At 40.1% G+C, this 16405-nt stretch overlaps 1 protein-coding gene across 4 annotated transcripts in view; it reads left to right on the top strand.

The window, feature by feature from the left end:
* nbeab (neurobeachin b) overlaps window positions 1–16405 on the top strand; it is a 205722-nt gene that overhangs the window by 64260 nt on the left and 125057 nt on the right. For all 4 annotated transcript variants that reach the window (XM_039622706.1, XM_039622705.1, XM_039622704.1 and 1 more), the window contains exons 9-13: window positions 3321–3518; window positions 3645–3778; window positions 5594–5702; window positions 7935–8087; window positions 9496–9664. In XM_039622706.1, coding sequence (XP_039478640.1) covers window positions 3321–3518; window positions 3645–3778; window positions 5594–5702; window positions 7935–8087; window positions 9496–9664 — 763 coding nt within the window. The remainder of the gene's footprint in view (window positions 1–3320; window positions 3519–3644; window positions 3779–5593; window positions 5703–7934; window positions 8088–9495; window positions 9665–16405) is intronic.

The following is a 16405-nucleotide window of genomic DNA, read 5'->3' as shown; positions in this document are numbered from 1 at the left end:
CCGAGATGGGTATGACCTACATGTATAAAACTCGAACACATATCTAACGTTTGGAGACGCACAAAAAGTCTATTATGGCCATGTCCTAAACCCAACAGGAAGTCCGCCATTTGGAAGTGAAGGTGACATTTTGGCTCTAATTTTGCCATTTCCATGCCTCGAACTTTTGCGAACTCCTCATTGGAATTTCATCGTACAAGCTTCATATTTGGTCAGTGTCAACTACACACCTGGGCCATGTTAAATTGCGGAGCTTTTGAGTTTTCGGTATACAGTGAGGCCGTGGCGCCACGGCGAATTTCGATGACTCGCCATGAAAATCTTATTGCCTCTCGTTCTGTCATACATTGTCCGACCTTGACCAAAGTGGACACATATGATAAGGCTCCACCCCTGAACATATTTCAACTGCCATATTTGACATCAGGGACAGCGCCACCTAGTGGGAACAGGAAATGTCATGTTTTACACTTTGGGGTACAGTATTGTAATGGGTGACATCTGCAGCCTCAAATTTCTCCAGGAAAGCCTTAAGGAGTTGGTCTTGGGTTACAGAGAAAACTGTGAGTTTTCGCTGAAGGGTGTGACCCCAGCAGCATGGCGAACATTGAGGTCTCGCCATGAAGAAACAAATTAGTGTAACTCAATGAAATCCAATCTGATCAGTACCAGATTTTACAGGGATGATGTCAGACCCGCCCTGAACAGATTGATATGCCCATTGTCAGGAATACGTAGAGCGCCACCTAGTGGCACCAGGAAATGTCATGTCTTTCATTTTGTTGTACTGATTTTCACAGGTTCATCGTGGCCACCTCAAAAGCGGTGAATATCACCATCAGTCCCTTCTTGATGCTTCAGTGAGAAAATTGTGACTATAAACTGAACGGCGCACCCTGGTGGCAACGCAGTTCACCATGAAAGATGAAGTGGCTTTTGAGGGGCTTGAAAAGTTTAAAAAGTCTTGAAATTTGGCGCACAGCTCTAATGTGATGAGGGATTTCTTTTATATGTTCATTTTCCTTGAACAGCGCAAAATGGCTCCACAGCGCCCCCTACAAAATTTCAAAACAACAGCCCCTGCTCTGTGTTTTATGTATGAGTTTGAAACCTGGCAAGCTTATTGGAGATATCAAGATGTACAAAAAAGTCTCTTGGAGCAATATCCCAAATCCAACAGGAAGTTAGCCATTTTAAAATTAATGTGTAAATTTGTCGACATTTTCCCCTCTTTTCAGGCCTCATACTTTGACGAACTCCTCCAAGGGATTTCATTAGATTTACGCGATCTCCTGTGTGTGGAATCTAAAGACCTTTGTGATGTTAAATTGCGAAGCTTTTTACGTTCAGGGAAACGGGGTGGTCATGGCGGCACGTGGAGTTTCAATCACTCGCCAAAAAGCAGTAACCTGCTGTCGCTAAAAAACACAATGTCCAATCTCTCCCAAAGGTCGCAGGCGTGATGAGACTCGAGCTCGGAAATGTTTGTTATGCCATTTGTCAGTAATGGTTAGAGCGCCACCTAGTGGGACGACTATAATAATGGTTGAATGAGATGAAATTTTAGCTGGTGGTTAAATGCATGAATTCCATCAATGTGACATCAGATCGGAAGCGCTGGTTTTAGGTGTTGGGCTTGGCTCGACGCGCCGGGGGTGCGAGGGCCCTCATATCGCTGCTTGCAGCTTTAATTTGGTTTTGTTTTTGCTCACAGGCGGAGAGTGCTTTCCAGCGTTTTCCTTATAAAACGCCGTTTTTACCGTTTCTTCCCGCAGTAAATATAAATAACGACAGTATTCAGGAAGAAAACCAAACATTGCATATATTTTTATCATAACTCTGGTTTTACGTGGCCTATCAACACAATTTAAAAACTGGTATAAAGTCCACACTTTTTCCGTCAATTGTTCCGTCTGACCTGCTCACATCTCCAATGGTTGTACACGTTGTCATTAATGTGGCTTCACTGCACATCAGCCACGCCGCTTTGCTAGCTAAAGCACCGGTGTCGGCACATAAGGACGCTGTCATAGCCTGTCAACGACGTTGATTGGCTGCGTATATACGAATGTGAATCGCATTATTGGCTGGACTATAGGATAAGGTGGCATCGCTCTAATCCCATACAGGAGCAGCCAGTCACTTACTGACTAACACTGCAAAACAGAATTGTTAAAGTTTTAATTTTAAGTTCAATTGAGGTTAGATTTTTTTTGTGCGCAACGCAGATTTTCTGTGCGCAGAGACCGTGCCAGCAGTGCGCAATTGCGCACGTGCGCAGCTTAGAGGGAACATTGGTGGTGACACAGCAATTTGAAGCTAAACTGCTGACCGCCAGCTTTAATTTAAATGTGTTTTCAGCTGTATTGGCAAAACTCGTCCCCAATTTGTCTCTGCTCCATGACTGTATTGGAAAAGAAAATTACTTACTTGGAAACAATGTCAATGCAAAACAAGCAAAAGCAACCCCCCCCAAAAAAAAAAAAAAAAACTGTGTACTTTATATCCAAAAAGACTGCTCTGACAGTGCCTTGTCTGCAGCCTTCTTTTAGTATGTCTTTGTGAGAGTTCAGCAGTAACTGTGTTCGGCTTGAATTTGCTCAAGAACAGAGTGGAGTAAATGACTTCTTGGTTAAATTAATGCAGGTACACAATCATCTCTGGTATCAAAGCAGCTTTGATCTTTATCATCACACCCTAATCATTGTACTCTGCAGTCGAACTTGAAGATTGTCATCAGACAATGTTTCACTCAGAACAAAAGGCTTACGCACACATTCAAAGTAAGACAAAATGAGACCAAATGAGAAAAAATATGCAGCAAATATCTCCAAAGAGCCATAAAGATAAAAAATATTTTATTTTACAAATATGAGTTTAAACATGAGTTTTACGTCTCATATTTTGGAAATGAATTTACAGCCACTGGTTTTCTATTTTGAATACAGCTTTTCTTTTGACATGTAAACATAATACTGCAGTCACAGCTCACTTTATTCTCTTAGTTACTAAAAAGCTAATGGTTTTGCCTTTTGTTATTGATTGCACCCATACAGAATGATAGAGATGAACAGGATGCTTTAATCAATGGAGAAAATTCATTTTGAAAATGGTGATATGCTGTAATGCACTCAGTGTCAGCTATTTTTCATTCTCAAATGAAGTTATAATTAAAAGATAACACCCAAGAGGCAATGATGGGGTGTATGTTCACTAAGAAAAATACATAGCCTATCATTCTCACTCTCCCAGTCTCTCTTTTTTATTTTTGTCATTCCTTTATTTGATTTCTCTCTCTCTCTGCTTTTTTCCCCTAACAGAGTACATTTAAGTTCAAGTCAGAGAGTGATATTCACTTAGCAGAGCATCACAAGCAGGTATTATATGATGGCAAATTAGCCAGCTCCATCGCCTTCACCTATAACGCGAAGGCCACTGATGCCCAGCTTTGCCTGGAGTCTTCGCCTAGAGAAAACGCCTCCATCTTTGTGCACTCACCGCACGCCCTTATGCTTCAGGTCAGTTGCATTACTCTTAACTTTGTGCTCAATACTTTAGGTACTGACTCATTCATTTTTATTACATTGGGTTTAAAATTCAGTCAGTACGAAGGCGTATTTATGGGTTTTGCCTTACCCTTCCAGGATGTGAAAGCCACAGTGACTCACTCCATCCATAGTGCCATACACTCTATTGGTGGGATCCAGGTTCTCTTTCCCCTCTTTGCCCAGCTGGACTTTCATCAGCTGAATGACAGCCAGGTGGAAACAACTGTCTGGTAAGAAGAAGCAAGGACTGTACAACTTCTTTTAGAAGTGGACGTAGAAGTTATATACATGAAACTGTAGATGAGGGGAAAAAGTAATTTGGAAGTTGCGAATTTAATTACTTTTTGATATTTTTTATTGTGAATTCATTTATTTGTGCGGGTGTGTTTGCGACTGATGAAGGGTCGGCAACTAAAGTAATATTAATCACTTCTTAAAACAGCTTAAGGGTTGCTTTTCCCCCCCATGAATACATCTTCATCTAAATTATCATGTATAGCTGCAACATTCCAGCATCTGACTTATCCTAATTGGGAAGTCACTGAGGTGTTCCAAATAATTATCACCCTTTTTTTGTGGTGTTAAACTGATTGGCAGTTAACCTCATAGCTCACTGGGAGTAAAATCAACAGAAGCAATGGGCTATTTTGTTAAACTTGATGCTAAATATGGTTTAAAACTACGAATGCTGGTTTGCTTCTGATTTTATAGTAAATGACAACTTGGTGATGGATTCAGTTCAGAAACACCCAGGGTCTGCAGCATGGATTTGTTGGATAAATAATGCAGTGATGAGATTTTCTGTATCATATAGCAGTCTTGGTCAAGCTGTAGTCGCCTTTCATTATTATCTCTGCTCACTGCTTCAGACTCCTCTCACCCCATCGTTCTGAGCTGGTCTGCCCAAAGCTTCCCAACTGTGCCCAGGATGCAGCCTGAGCTCTGCTCTAATCCTGTGTTAGTTCAATGACATGGATGGACGCAGGAGTGGCCACATAGCAGCACAAATCCCTGATACCCAAAGCTCTGTCCCTCTGTAGATTCCTCTCCTCTCAGCTCTCTGTCCCTCCTCCTCCTCTTTTTCTAGCATGTTAGAGTCTTTGGCTCACTGTGTGCAACTCTCCCAAGCACTTTGCTTTGTCCTTGCCGTGGCTTTTAGACTGAGCCCTTCTAAAAGCCTGTTGGGCTGAGAAGTTCAAAGCGTCTGCAACAATTAACTCCATATATTGCTCCCTGATCTGCCTTGGCTGCTCTTGACAGCATCATCAAATAGTGATTCAAAAAAAAAATCCCCTTTAATAGTAGCGTGAGCCTGTGTCACCTTGATTTCCAAGCAGTGCTGGTGTCGCATCAGCCACGACTCCTCGACCAAATTGGAAAGAATCTCTGCTTGCAGCAAAGGATCATGGGATAAACCAGACCCACACAGAGTCGTGTCATCTAATTCTGTTCTCTGTTTAAGTAAATAGTCCAAAGGAAAAAAAAACAACATGAACTTAACATTAAGTAAATGAGTTTGTATGCATGTAGTGTATGTTCACTATACATGAGTAAGCCTGCAGAGGAGTGATTGTGTCCTTGTGATTGTTGTGCTGGGGTGAAAGCCACTAGAGGATGTGAGGAAAAGCCGATTAAGAAGTGTCACCAAGCACCACTGTTGCTCAGCCAAGGGCTTCAGCTGAGAAAAAAACCCTGCAACAAAGAAGAAAAAAAATGCATTCACTGCACTGCCCTGCCTCCTCCTCCTCCCCCCACCTCATACAAAAATATGATACCTACAAACTCTGTTACAGTTCACCATAAAGAAATTCCCCTGTCCCAGGAGAACCCAGCAAACCAGCCTTTTCTCCTGCACTGAAGAGGGATGAAAGCAGTGAGCTAGAGTTCCCAGCTGACTTCTGACATCCTCTGAAAATGACCTTGTTTTTTTTTCCCCCTTTTCATTCTGTTTATAGAATAGTTGATGGACAAATTACATCTTAAGAGTCTGTGAGTCGATGAGTATTTTATTCCTGTATGAGAGATTGTGACTTTTACTTTTACAGTGCCACTCTCCTGGCTTTTCTGCTTGAGCTGCTCAAGAGCTCCGTGGCCATGCAGGAACAGATGCTGGGAGGAAAGGGATTTTTGGTGATTGGATACCTACTAGAGAAGGTATGCAAGAGCTTACACAAAATATTGCCACTGTTTTCCTACCACAGTGTAAAGTTTTCTAATTTAACCTATGTTACCACACCTGTAAAAATATGCGGTACTATCAAAGTCTTCTGGAATCAGTCCATAAAAAATAAAATAGAAAAATTTAGACAGTTTTGCCTTCAGGTTCATCTCCTTGTGCAAGCTGGGACTGCTTTCATCAACGCTGCTATCTTTAGATTAGATGCTTCCTTCATCTCACACATTTCCACTAGACACAGATTTCACAAATCACAGTTCTTGTCGTATTTGCTAAATGTCCTTCATCAAATTTCTCAGTATGGTACAGTACAATTTATTGTTCAGTCTCATCCCCGGAACACATTCACAGTTCAGCAATCTTGTGAATGTTGTAAAAAAAAAAAAACATACCAGCTATGCTACAAGCTGTCGAGACATGCACACGAAGATGGCCCTGAAAGGGAAATGATTCAGCTTCAGGCAGTTTTAATTGGTTGTTTGTTTTTCTTTTGGGTTTTTTTGTATGAAAAATACAGGAACATTTTGACCCAACTTCACTATAGAACCTGTTCGCTTATATAAACTGATTAAACAACAGCATTTACCCCACAGCCATCACACTACTGAACACAGAACATTTGCTCCCCCGATAACAGACCACAAGACTCAGCATCACTGCAAACACTCACACATGCTGCTTTACATTTGCACAGTACAGCTCATCATCAAATTCTCACACTCTTACTGTGTGTATATTACCTTTTTATGTATTCAGTATATGCATCTTATTAAATTTGTTACAGTTTTGCTATTTTTTTATTAGATATTTTTTACCAGGCATCTGCTGGCTTGTTCTAAACAATATGTTGTTCTTTCATAATGTCTGTCTGTATGTTTATTGTTATGATGTACTCATAGACCACAACAAAAAAAGTCAGGGTTTATTATAATAATCATGATGTGTGTAAGATGCTGTCTGACTGTCTGTCTGTGAGAAATTACAAATAAAATAACAGCTGTATAGACGTTTATTATAGTTGATCATTTTCCTCATTTTTAAAGGTGATTTGACAGAAAAAAGCACATGTTCACCACTTCATTTTCTAGTTCAATGAAAGGATAACTGGGAAATTATTTGGCTTTTTTTCCCAACAAAATCTTTTCAAAGTCCTATCCCAGCGATCTACCGTTGTCCTCAGTGCCAATGTGCGCCGCGTCTCCCCACACTCTCACAGCCCCGTCACTACTCTAATCTGTCGTTGCCTGTAGCAGAGTCCTAAATGTGTCTTAGAACTAAACAGAGCTAGAGGAAGAACACCCCCCTCCTCTCCCCTCCCTTTCTTTTCACATCAATTTTTATTTACCCATTTTGTGATTCAGATCTAGCAGCCGGTGTCTCTAGAGTGCTCGCTCTTTTGGAGCGCTGAGAAATGATGCCACTTTGTCACTCAGTGACTTGCCTTCCTGCTGGCTTCAGCTGCTGTTAACTAACAGCCAGGCAGAGTCGGCACCTGAGAGCTGAAGGTTTTTTGTTTTTTTTCCTTGCTTCCTTCCCGCCGCCAGGTTTCACACTTTCACATATCGCACCATCTGTTCATTATCTGTTTATGCCACACCTTCCCTTCTTCCCGGGCCTTCATTTTATCCCCTCTCTTGCCCTCAGCAAGTGTCCACCTGGACAGTGAACAGGTGCCAGACATGATCGCTAAAAGAACTCGTCAAAGTTGACTTTTCTGCAAAGTCAAAACAACTTGCACTAATTTTATTTGAATATTTTAAATATTCAATATATATTTTTTACAATATATATTTAATATTTAATTGGACTTCAGTAACTTGACAAAATGACTGAATAGATCAATTTTTCACCCATGCCAACATACACGACATACATATAGATGAATATATATATATGTGTATATTTAAATACATGTAGATTTTCAAAATGCACATTATCATATCACACTATATTATCTGCTGCTGACCACTTTTGTAGTTTAATGCTTCTACCTATCTTTCAGGTGTCGGTAACACAGTTGCAGATGTTTTTATTCGGTTTGTGACAAAAGGTTTTATCTTCCTCTGGATATTGCAGACACATTTCACAAACAGTTACCTTAGGGGTTTGCTTGATGCAGCAAGTATCAGGGAACATAAAAACTTGCTTACAGCAGAATCGTCTTGGTGACACAATTGTTATTTAACATGACTCTGTGCTTCTCTGTGCAGTCATCACGTGTACACATCACCAGGTCTGTATTAGAACAGTTCCTTTCCTTTGCAAAGTATCTGGATGGTCTAACACATGGAGCACCACTCCTGAAGCAGCTGTGTGACCACATCCTTTTCAATCCTGCCATCTGGATCTACACCCCTGCCAAGGTGAGTTCCTGCAGGTAACTCTCACTGGCATATCCAGAGTTTCCAATAACAGGCTTTAGTAATCCCCCACATCATGATTTCTTCTGTAGCGTGGGGTGGTATTAAAAAATAAAAATCCTTACACATTCATTCTATTTTAATGGAAACAAGCTGTCAAGTATGCATCATACTGGTGTCAGTTTTGATGAGATTCTCAGTGACAGCAAGCATTTGTGCATGTGGCAATAAAATAAACTATATGGGTAATAACACTGCAAGTGAAAACTTTTTTATGAATAATTATTAAATATTTTTCGTAAGGATCAACTTGGATTAATTTGAGCCAAAGGAAAGCTATTTTTACTCTGTCAGTTGAGATGTCAAATAAAAGTAAATTATGTAGTTTTACCTCTAGATGGTGTTCAGGGCCCAAGTGACATTCAGTGAACTACTGCTTTTCTAGCGTGTTTTAAATGTTCCAGAGGTCTTTTCCACCTCCTTTTAAATAATGACCCATAAAAAATAGGATGAGGTATATCAAAGAAGCTAAATGTGTGTGTGGCAAATACATTTGCCTCAGGAATGCTGCTTGTGGTGCCAAGGCATGAATAAATAAAAAGAGGAAATAAATACAAAAGTGTCTGGAGGCTCGACTGCCACACTCCTCCAAAATAGGGCATAGAGAAAAGAGTAGAGAAATGAAAGAAACAGCTAGGTAATGAAGTGGGGTAGAACACTTTAGCTACACACAGCTACTCTGGCTCCTTCCCTGAGGACATCCCACAAGGTCCACATTTCCTCTCTTCATATTCTCGAGCTGCACAGGCTGCAGAGAGCCAGCTGTGCCAGTGAGCATCCTGACATGCACTGTGCATTAATTACACAGGACCTATGATGTTCTTCCATGGTCATATAAGATTTTGTGAGCAATTTTAATACTCTGTTCCCATGGATATTGCATTAACAGTATTGCAGTGTTCATTTGTCTCAGAGGCCCTCAAACGATATCACATCACGCGCACATCATAGCCACTCTGCCACCTTTCATCATGACTCATATTTGGCTCATTACTATCTTGCAATTTATGACATATGGGGAAAAAGCCATCAGTATTTAGTGCTAAAAGGGCTGTAGTAGGATTAAGGATTCTTGTCAGGTCTACTGCTAATTACAGAGGACATGCTAATCATCACTGAACAGAGTGGAGCTGCGACAAATATGAAATTGAGTAATACAGGGTCAGTGGCCATCTAGAGCATACACCTGCAAGGATAATGAGCTCGGTTAGTGTGAAATATCACAGCAAAACTTCTTTCTACAAATGGTTTGTGGTTCATTGGACTAAGATGTCAATATTTACTTAAATTTTGTACTTAACTGTCCATTTAGTAACATGAGTACATCTATGTGTCTATGTGTGTGTTCCAGGTACAACTCTCTCTGTATACCTACCTTTCTGCTGAGTTTATTGGCACAGCGACCATCTACAACACTATTCGTCGGGTGGGGACTGTGCTTCAGCTCATGCATACGCTGAAGTACTACTACTGGGCTGTCAACCCTTCAGAAAGCAGCGGCATCACACCAAAGGGTCTTGGTGAGCCTATGAAGCGTCCTAGATCATTTTGAGCAAGTTCATTTTTTCTCCCTTTGATGTGGATTTAGGATTTGATTTGATGGAGGTTGCTGTTTATGTAAACTCCTTCTCATCCATCCGAGGGCTCATCCACGAGAAGCTCGGTGTTTTCGAAAGCAAATCATTGGTACCGAACCAATCACAATCATTGTGTTCAGTCAAAAGCCTGCTATCAAAGCGTCTTCCTGAAATGGCAGCAGCTCCCCCTCATTTGAAATGACTCATCTCCACATGGAAGCGCTTGCTTGTCAGCTGTTAGGACCGTGGCCATCACAGGAGATGACAGTGAAGCAGACACACCATATCAATATTGTCATCCCACTCGGGTGCTTAGTGTGGGTGTTAGGTCTCTGAAACCTGGGCCAATAGCATGACTGGCATCCTCAGTCTGTGAAACAACAGCATGTCACCAAGCAGGCTGTGCTGGGAGTGAAAGTGCCCTTGAACTGTCATTTCCTTTTTGCTATCCATTATTCTTTACTGAAACTATCTGTGTCACAGTGTAAGATTTGTTTTATGTTGGATCTTAGAGCTCACTTTATACTGCACCAATGCCCAATGAAATTTACTTGCTGAAGGTTGAAGCTTGTATTCTGACAATGACAATGTCATACTTGTTGTACAATCAGAGGCTGTTTTCTTCCAAAAATCATGCTTCTCTACCCCCAGCGTTTCCTGCGGCACTGATCATTTCTTACTAATTCTCTCGGGCTGTTACAGAGCTGGCTGAATATTGCAGTGTTTTTTCTGTATATACCACATCAAGGCACTTTGCCTGCATCCTTGATACTTTACTAATGGGTGTGATCCTAACTGATATAATTCTAATAGTGGTAGTGACATACAGACTGAGTTATGCTCACCATTTCTGACTTTATTTAGTTCCAGATCACATCAGCTCACACCAGGTAGTGTCCCTTATTCCTTCCTTTGTAGATCAAAGGATGTTAACAGGATTCAAGTAATGAAAGTTCATCCTATGTGGGCCAGATTAAAAGAAAACCTGAATCCTTGACCTTTACTGTGAGGAGATATTGAGGCATTTTTGATGCCATGATTTGGGTACTATTTTTATTTTTAATAAAAAAAATAAATAAAGAAAAATACTAATTATTAATACAGAGTTATCTGTTTTAGTCATGAAACATTTCTTTCCTGATGGGAGCAGTTTATAACAGATCATGGGCCACAAGGGATCACTGAATGAGTATGAAATTGTATAAATCACATGCTATGACTTTTGCAAGTGTGGAAGCCAAAATCCCTTTAAGACATTTTTTCCCTTTAATTCTCATGTCCTGTCTTGAGTTCATGTCCTAGGACCAATGTTCCCTCTAATTTTTCATGTGTCTGAGCGAACACACAAACTCCCTGAGCGATCCCTTGGACCACTGTGAGCGACATCAGACGTTTGCACTGTGGTCACGCCAGCATCTAATCCATCCAAGTTACATGGTTTATTAAAATAATCAAATTACAGCATTTACATTTATGTTAGACTACTTTTAATTAACTGCTTTTAGCCAACTTACAATGAAAATTTAAAAATCTTGTTCATGACCTGTGTAGTATGTTAACACTATTGGAAGTAAAAATAACTTGAACTCCAATTTTGAAAACACAACTTTCTTTCTTTTTTTTTTTCACAAAAGCTCTGACTTGTATTATGAGTCTGTGGTCTGGGAGAGAGTCCTGTAACTCTCTGTCTGCCAAATACAGTATATAATGACCAATGCTGGGCAATTAATTATATAGTTACTACTTCAAAAAAGTAACTCAGTTTGGCAAACAACAAAGATTTTTGCAGCTATTTATTTTTTTTTTAATGCAGCCAAGGCGTTTTTAAATAAACATTTCAAACTATTTACAGAACAATCAGCTGTTCTGCATCAAATCTGATGCCACACAAATTATTTGTGCCACTCCAAAAATAATTTCTGTCCACTATGAGATAAAGGAGAACAACAGCCTGATACCTGCAGGCGTGACAACAGCAGATGTATCACTCCTGTAACATTCAGCAGCCGCCTCATTGTTCTGACACACCAACAAAACCATTGACTACACTACACACTAACTACACAAGATTTGCGCTAAACGTCTCAAATCTCTCACATATCAAAACACCGCCGTCACTCCTAAAACTTCCCCCCGTTTCTTAACAACTAGATGCCACGTTGCCATATCATTTTTTGATTGGTCGACACGGTACTTTTTTCGACCAATAGGAAAGGGTGGGGTTTTTTGGTTTTGTTTTTGCTCACAGGCGGAGAGTGCTTTCGAGCGTTTTCCTTATAAAACGCCGTTTTTACCGTTTCTTCCCGCAGTAAATATAAACAACGATAGTATTTAGGAAGAAAACCAAACATTGCATATATTTTTATCATAACTCTGGTTTTACGTGGCCTATCAACACAATTTAAAAACTGGTATGAAGTCCACATTTTTTCCGTCAATTGTTCCGTCTGACCTGCTCACATCTCCAATGGTTGTACACGTTGTCATTAATGTGGCTTCACTGCACATCAGCCACGCCGCTTTGCTAGCTAAAACTCCGGTGTCGGCACATAAGGACGCTGTCATAGCCTGTCAACGACGTTGATTGGCTGCGTATATACGAATGTGAATCGCATTATTGGCTGGACTATAGGATAAGGTGGCATCGCTCTAATCCCATACAAGAGCAGCCAGTCACTTACTGACTAATACTGCAAAACAGAATTGTTAAAGTTTTAATTTTAAGTTCAATTCAGGTTAGATTTTTTTTGTGCGCAACGCAGATTTTCTGTGCGCAGAGACCGTGCCAGCAGTGCGCAATTGCGCACGTGCGCAGCTTAGAGGGAACATTGCCTAGGACAATGAATTCTTTTCACCCTGCCATCAAAGAGATTTTATCATAACCTGTGTTGAACAGTCTGTTCACCAATTTGTAATAAGTTACTGTGATGCTAAAATAGCTTGTTTAGGACATGTTTCTATCCTAAACTTAGGAATTGTAGTTTTTTTTGCATGAGATTGTTTCAAGAGCAAGTTTCCTGTTTAGAACTACTCTTACTTACGATTATATCTTACTGTAATTTCTTATGACACATTGCTTTTGGCTTTGTCAAAGTTGTCCCAAATGTTGGTACATTGCAGCAGTTTAATTGAGTATGATGTGGTTGGCATCAGAGCCATTGACATGTCAAAAGGCATCGATCTATGCTTGAAAATCACAAATTGGCACCACCAGTGTTGATTTCCTGTACCAAATGAGAGAATGACGATGAGATAAACAGGTAGGAGCAATCCAAGCATTTCAACTCATGTGGTAAACAGTGAGCAGAGGTTAAGAATAAAAATGCTCTAGATTTACCAGTCTATCCCAGACTTTGACTTACAATCATGGGCATTGCCTTGTGACTCAGATAACTGAATGCCTAGATGAGGCTCCTTCACAAGGTGTCTGTGCTTAAGGGGGACAGAGCTGAAGTACACAGGGAAACTAGAAAGTCTATTAAATTCTGTTTCGGCGTTCCATCATGCATCAGTACAAAATTAAGATTGATCCAAAAAGTACACTGGAGAAATATAAACAAAAAAAATGGAATTTAATTGGCACATGCAGCAGTCGCTGCTCAACAAAACTGTGAATAAAAAGAGGTGTGACAAAGACATCCACATCTGCACTTACATTTTGTAGTCCATACTTGTCAAGCACATTCCTCTGCTGAGTTTTTTTTAGCTAAGCTTTCCCTAAATACAGACTTTACAAAGTGTAATTATGGTGCTGATTGTCGTTGTGTCCCTGGTAGACTGTAATGGGCTGAAATAATGGTTGAGATTCTATGGAAGACATCTCAAATGGATCACCTTTTTGCTGTACGTAATTTTCCGAGTGAGTCTGGTTTCATTGATCTGTGCATCTTTTGGCAGGTCAGTTTTTCTCTCTGTCCTCCTAAACTGAAAAATGACCAAACAAAGATGCATACAAAAAGGGAGAGCGCCAAGCAGATAATGAAGTGTTCAATTATAGGACACAGAGAGGACGTTTAAAACGGATTTCCTCCAGCTACTCGTTCTTTTTCTGGGAGTGCCTCCTTTTTTTTTTCCTCAGGTCTTAATAGAGAGCACTATCAAATTAAAGCCATGTATCATTCGGTTATGCGCAGAATCAGTGCAGACACTCGTAGACAGTTGCTCATTGCTCAGCTCCTGTCAGTCTGTGACATGTACCCACAAGCCAGCACACAATTTGTCTCAATCTATATCATTCTCCTTTTGTCTTTGTCTCTGCCTTGACTGTTTTACTAAATAATGAGTAATGAGATGGGCAGCAAAGTTTCTTGGCCATTTACCACATTCGCTTTAATGTTATCCCCATTATAAGAGAAATCACCAGTTACAGACATGCAGGGATGCTTCAGACGAATAATATGATCAAGAGTTTTAGATGAATAGTTTGTGTGTGTGTGTCGTCCTTAAGGGTAAACCACCAGAACCATGTATCTTTGGTGAAGGCTTTCACTTCTTTCATTGGTGTGCTGTGTCACATTTACAAATTTATACCATGAAAACTCAACAGAGCACATGAAGGGATAAAAAAGCTTTTAATATCAATAAACATTTGTCTGTAGCCTGTCTGCAGTCTGGGTTCTGTTTACAAATCACATTTGAACAATCTTTGGTGGAGGAAAATATGTGGCGAGCAGAAGAGGGATGGCATTACATTTACCATCATGCTGTTTTTATGCGAGGAGTGGGTTTGACTAGGTAACTGAGGGGCACTGTGCACACTCATAGGATAGCAACCTGTCAGGCACAAGGTAGACCCACTCTAAAGATTATCCTGCTTTTATGGTCCTTGTGGATGCCAGAACGGTTTCAAGTCCAAAAACTAGCAATTGAGACAAACTCATCAGTAGTATTTACTGATATCATGGGGCTCAGGAGCTTAGGGCTATTTTCACTTAATTTTGAAACCATTTAAAAGTTGAGACTGGAGGAGTTTCCCGTCTCTGGTACCAGAACGAGTTTTTGTTACTTCTGCATTGTTCAAACAACCCCCACAGATGAACTTCTCAGATGTGAAGTGCAGTTGGATGTGATATGGAAGCCTTGGACATTTAAATGTTTTGTCTGTCGTGTTTTTCTGTCATCATTCATACACTACACTTTTTAATCTTTGAATTTAGGTGTTTTTGGTCTGATTGCCACATATATCTAAAATTGAGCGCCTAGCCATGCGGTTTGCCTTTATAAACATTAGTGAAAGATAGGATGTTGTCTCTGAATTTGAGTGTAGTATGGTAATAGGACACTAATATTGCAACAAGTCGGTGTGAAAGTGAGGCAGTAATTCCTTCCCTCCTAGATATTCTATCAACTGCAAATGCTTTTCATAGAATGTCAGTGCTGAGGCACGTATTGTGTAAACGTCACCAACTTTGCCAATTTTATTATGCCAGAGGGTTATTATAGCAAGATAATATAAGGCACTTGCAGAACTAATAATAAAATCTTTCTGTAAATTCACATTCCTCTACAGCACTTCAAAATGCTTTCCAAAATGTCCTCAAACGGACATTTGGAAATATGACTTATTACAATGTTTGGTTTGGCATGTTATAAAAATATAGTTCTAAGTTCTTTACCCTGCTGGTAGTGTGTCCCAGCACAGCTGCAGCTTTAAGGCATTTTTCATTTTATTGCAAGCAGACAGTATTTACAAAAGAAGCACATTTATTTTGTAAAACATCAATATAGAGCCACAAGTTGCTTTACCCTTTAGTAAGGGCAGGACTGAATTGCAGTCTGTCCCAATGAAATGTTTCCTTATTGCAGTTTAAAGTGATTATACTCCACATGCCATAACAAAAAAGGTTAAACCTGAGTAAAAGATGCAAAAGCAACTCATGGCTAAATTTAAAGGAAAAAGTGAGTGCTACTGCAGATTATTACATTATGTCAGAATTTGTTTGTTTAGAAACATTCATTCAACAAATGACTTTACTCACTTTTCTATTGAAGCCCTTGTACCAATAGATGTCACACATGTTTTTGTGCATGCCATAACTTTGTTATTATCATCAGTCATAACCTGAAATTAGGCTCCTGCATTAATCACATGGACATAAATCGCTTTTCAATAAAGGCTTTCTCCTTGTGCCCTTGGGACGCAGGAAGTAAAGCAATCTGTGAATGAGAAACAAGGGCCGTTCAGAGCTGCTGAGCATAATTGGTTGCGAATAACTGAGATGCGGCGGCTGTAGTAATAATGTTCTTATCGTCCCTTCTATGTCAGACTCTGTCCCTGCCCTGGGTTTTTGTCTCTCCCTCTATTAATCAGTGTCAGGATGCAGCGGCACTTACCATCATCCTGCAACCTCAGGGAGCCTCATCATTGATTACATTGACCGGTTGTTGGAGCAGGATGGTCAGTTGTCTACTGCGGTTGTATCTGTCATCATGGCATGGTCCCCATTTCAAATGAACATGTGTTCAGCCAAGGTGGAGGTTAGAGTTTATCAGGGCTGAGAGGAGAAGAAAGACAAAGAAAAAAGTATCAAATTTTCCGTTAAACACTTGTGTTTTTGTGTTTAACCCTGTTACTGTCATTTTTACCTGTGTAAATGGAACAGATTTTGTCAGTGTACCTTATTGGCTACATAGGATGAATAAGAAATGAACTGTATAGATATATATATGTATGTGTATGTGTGT

The sequence above is a fragment of the Oreochromis aureus genome, linkage group 14 (genome assembly GCF_013358895.1).
Source record: "Oreochromis aureus strain Israel breed Guangdong linkage group 14, ZZ_aureus, whole genome shotgun sequence".
Classification (NCBI taxonomy): Eukaryota; Metazoa; Chordata; class Actinopteri; order Cichliformes; family Cichlidae; genus Oreochromis; species Oreochromis aureus.
Note: the sequence above shows the minus strand (reverse complement) of the source record. Positions and strands in the feature narration are given on the sequence as shown.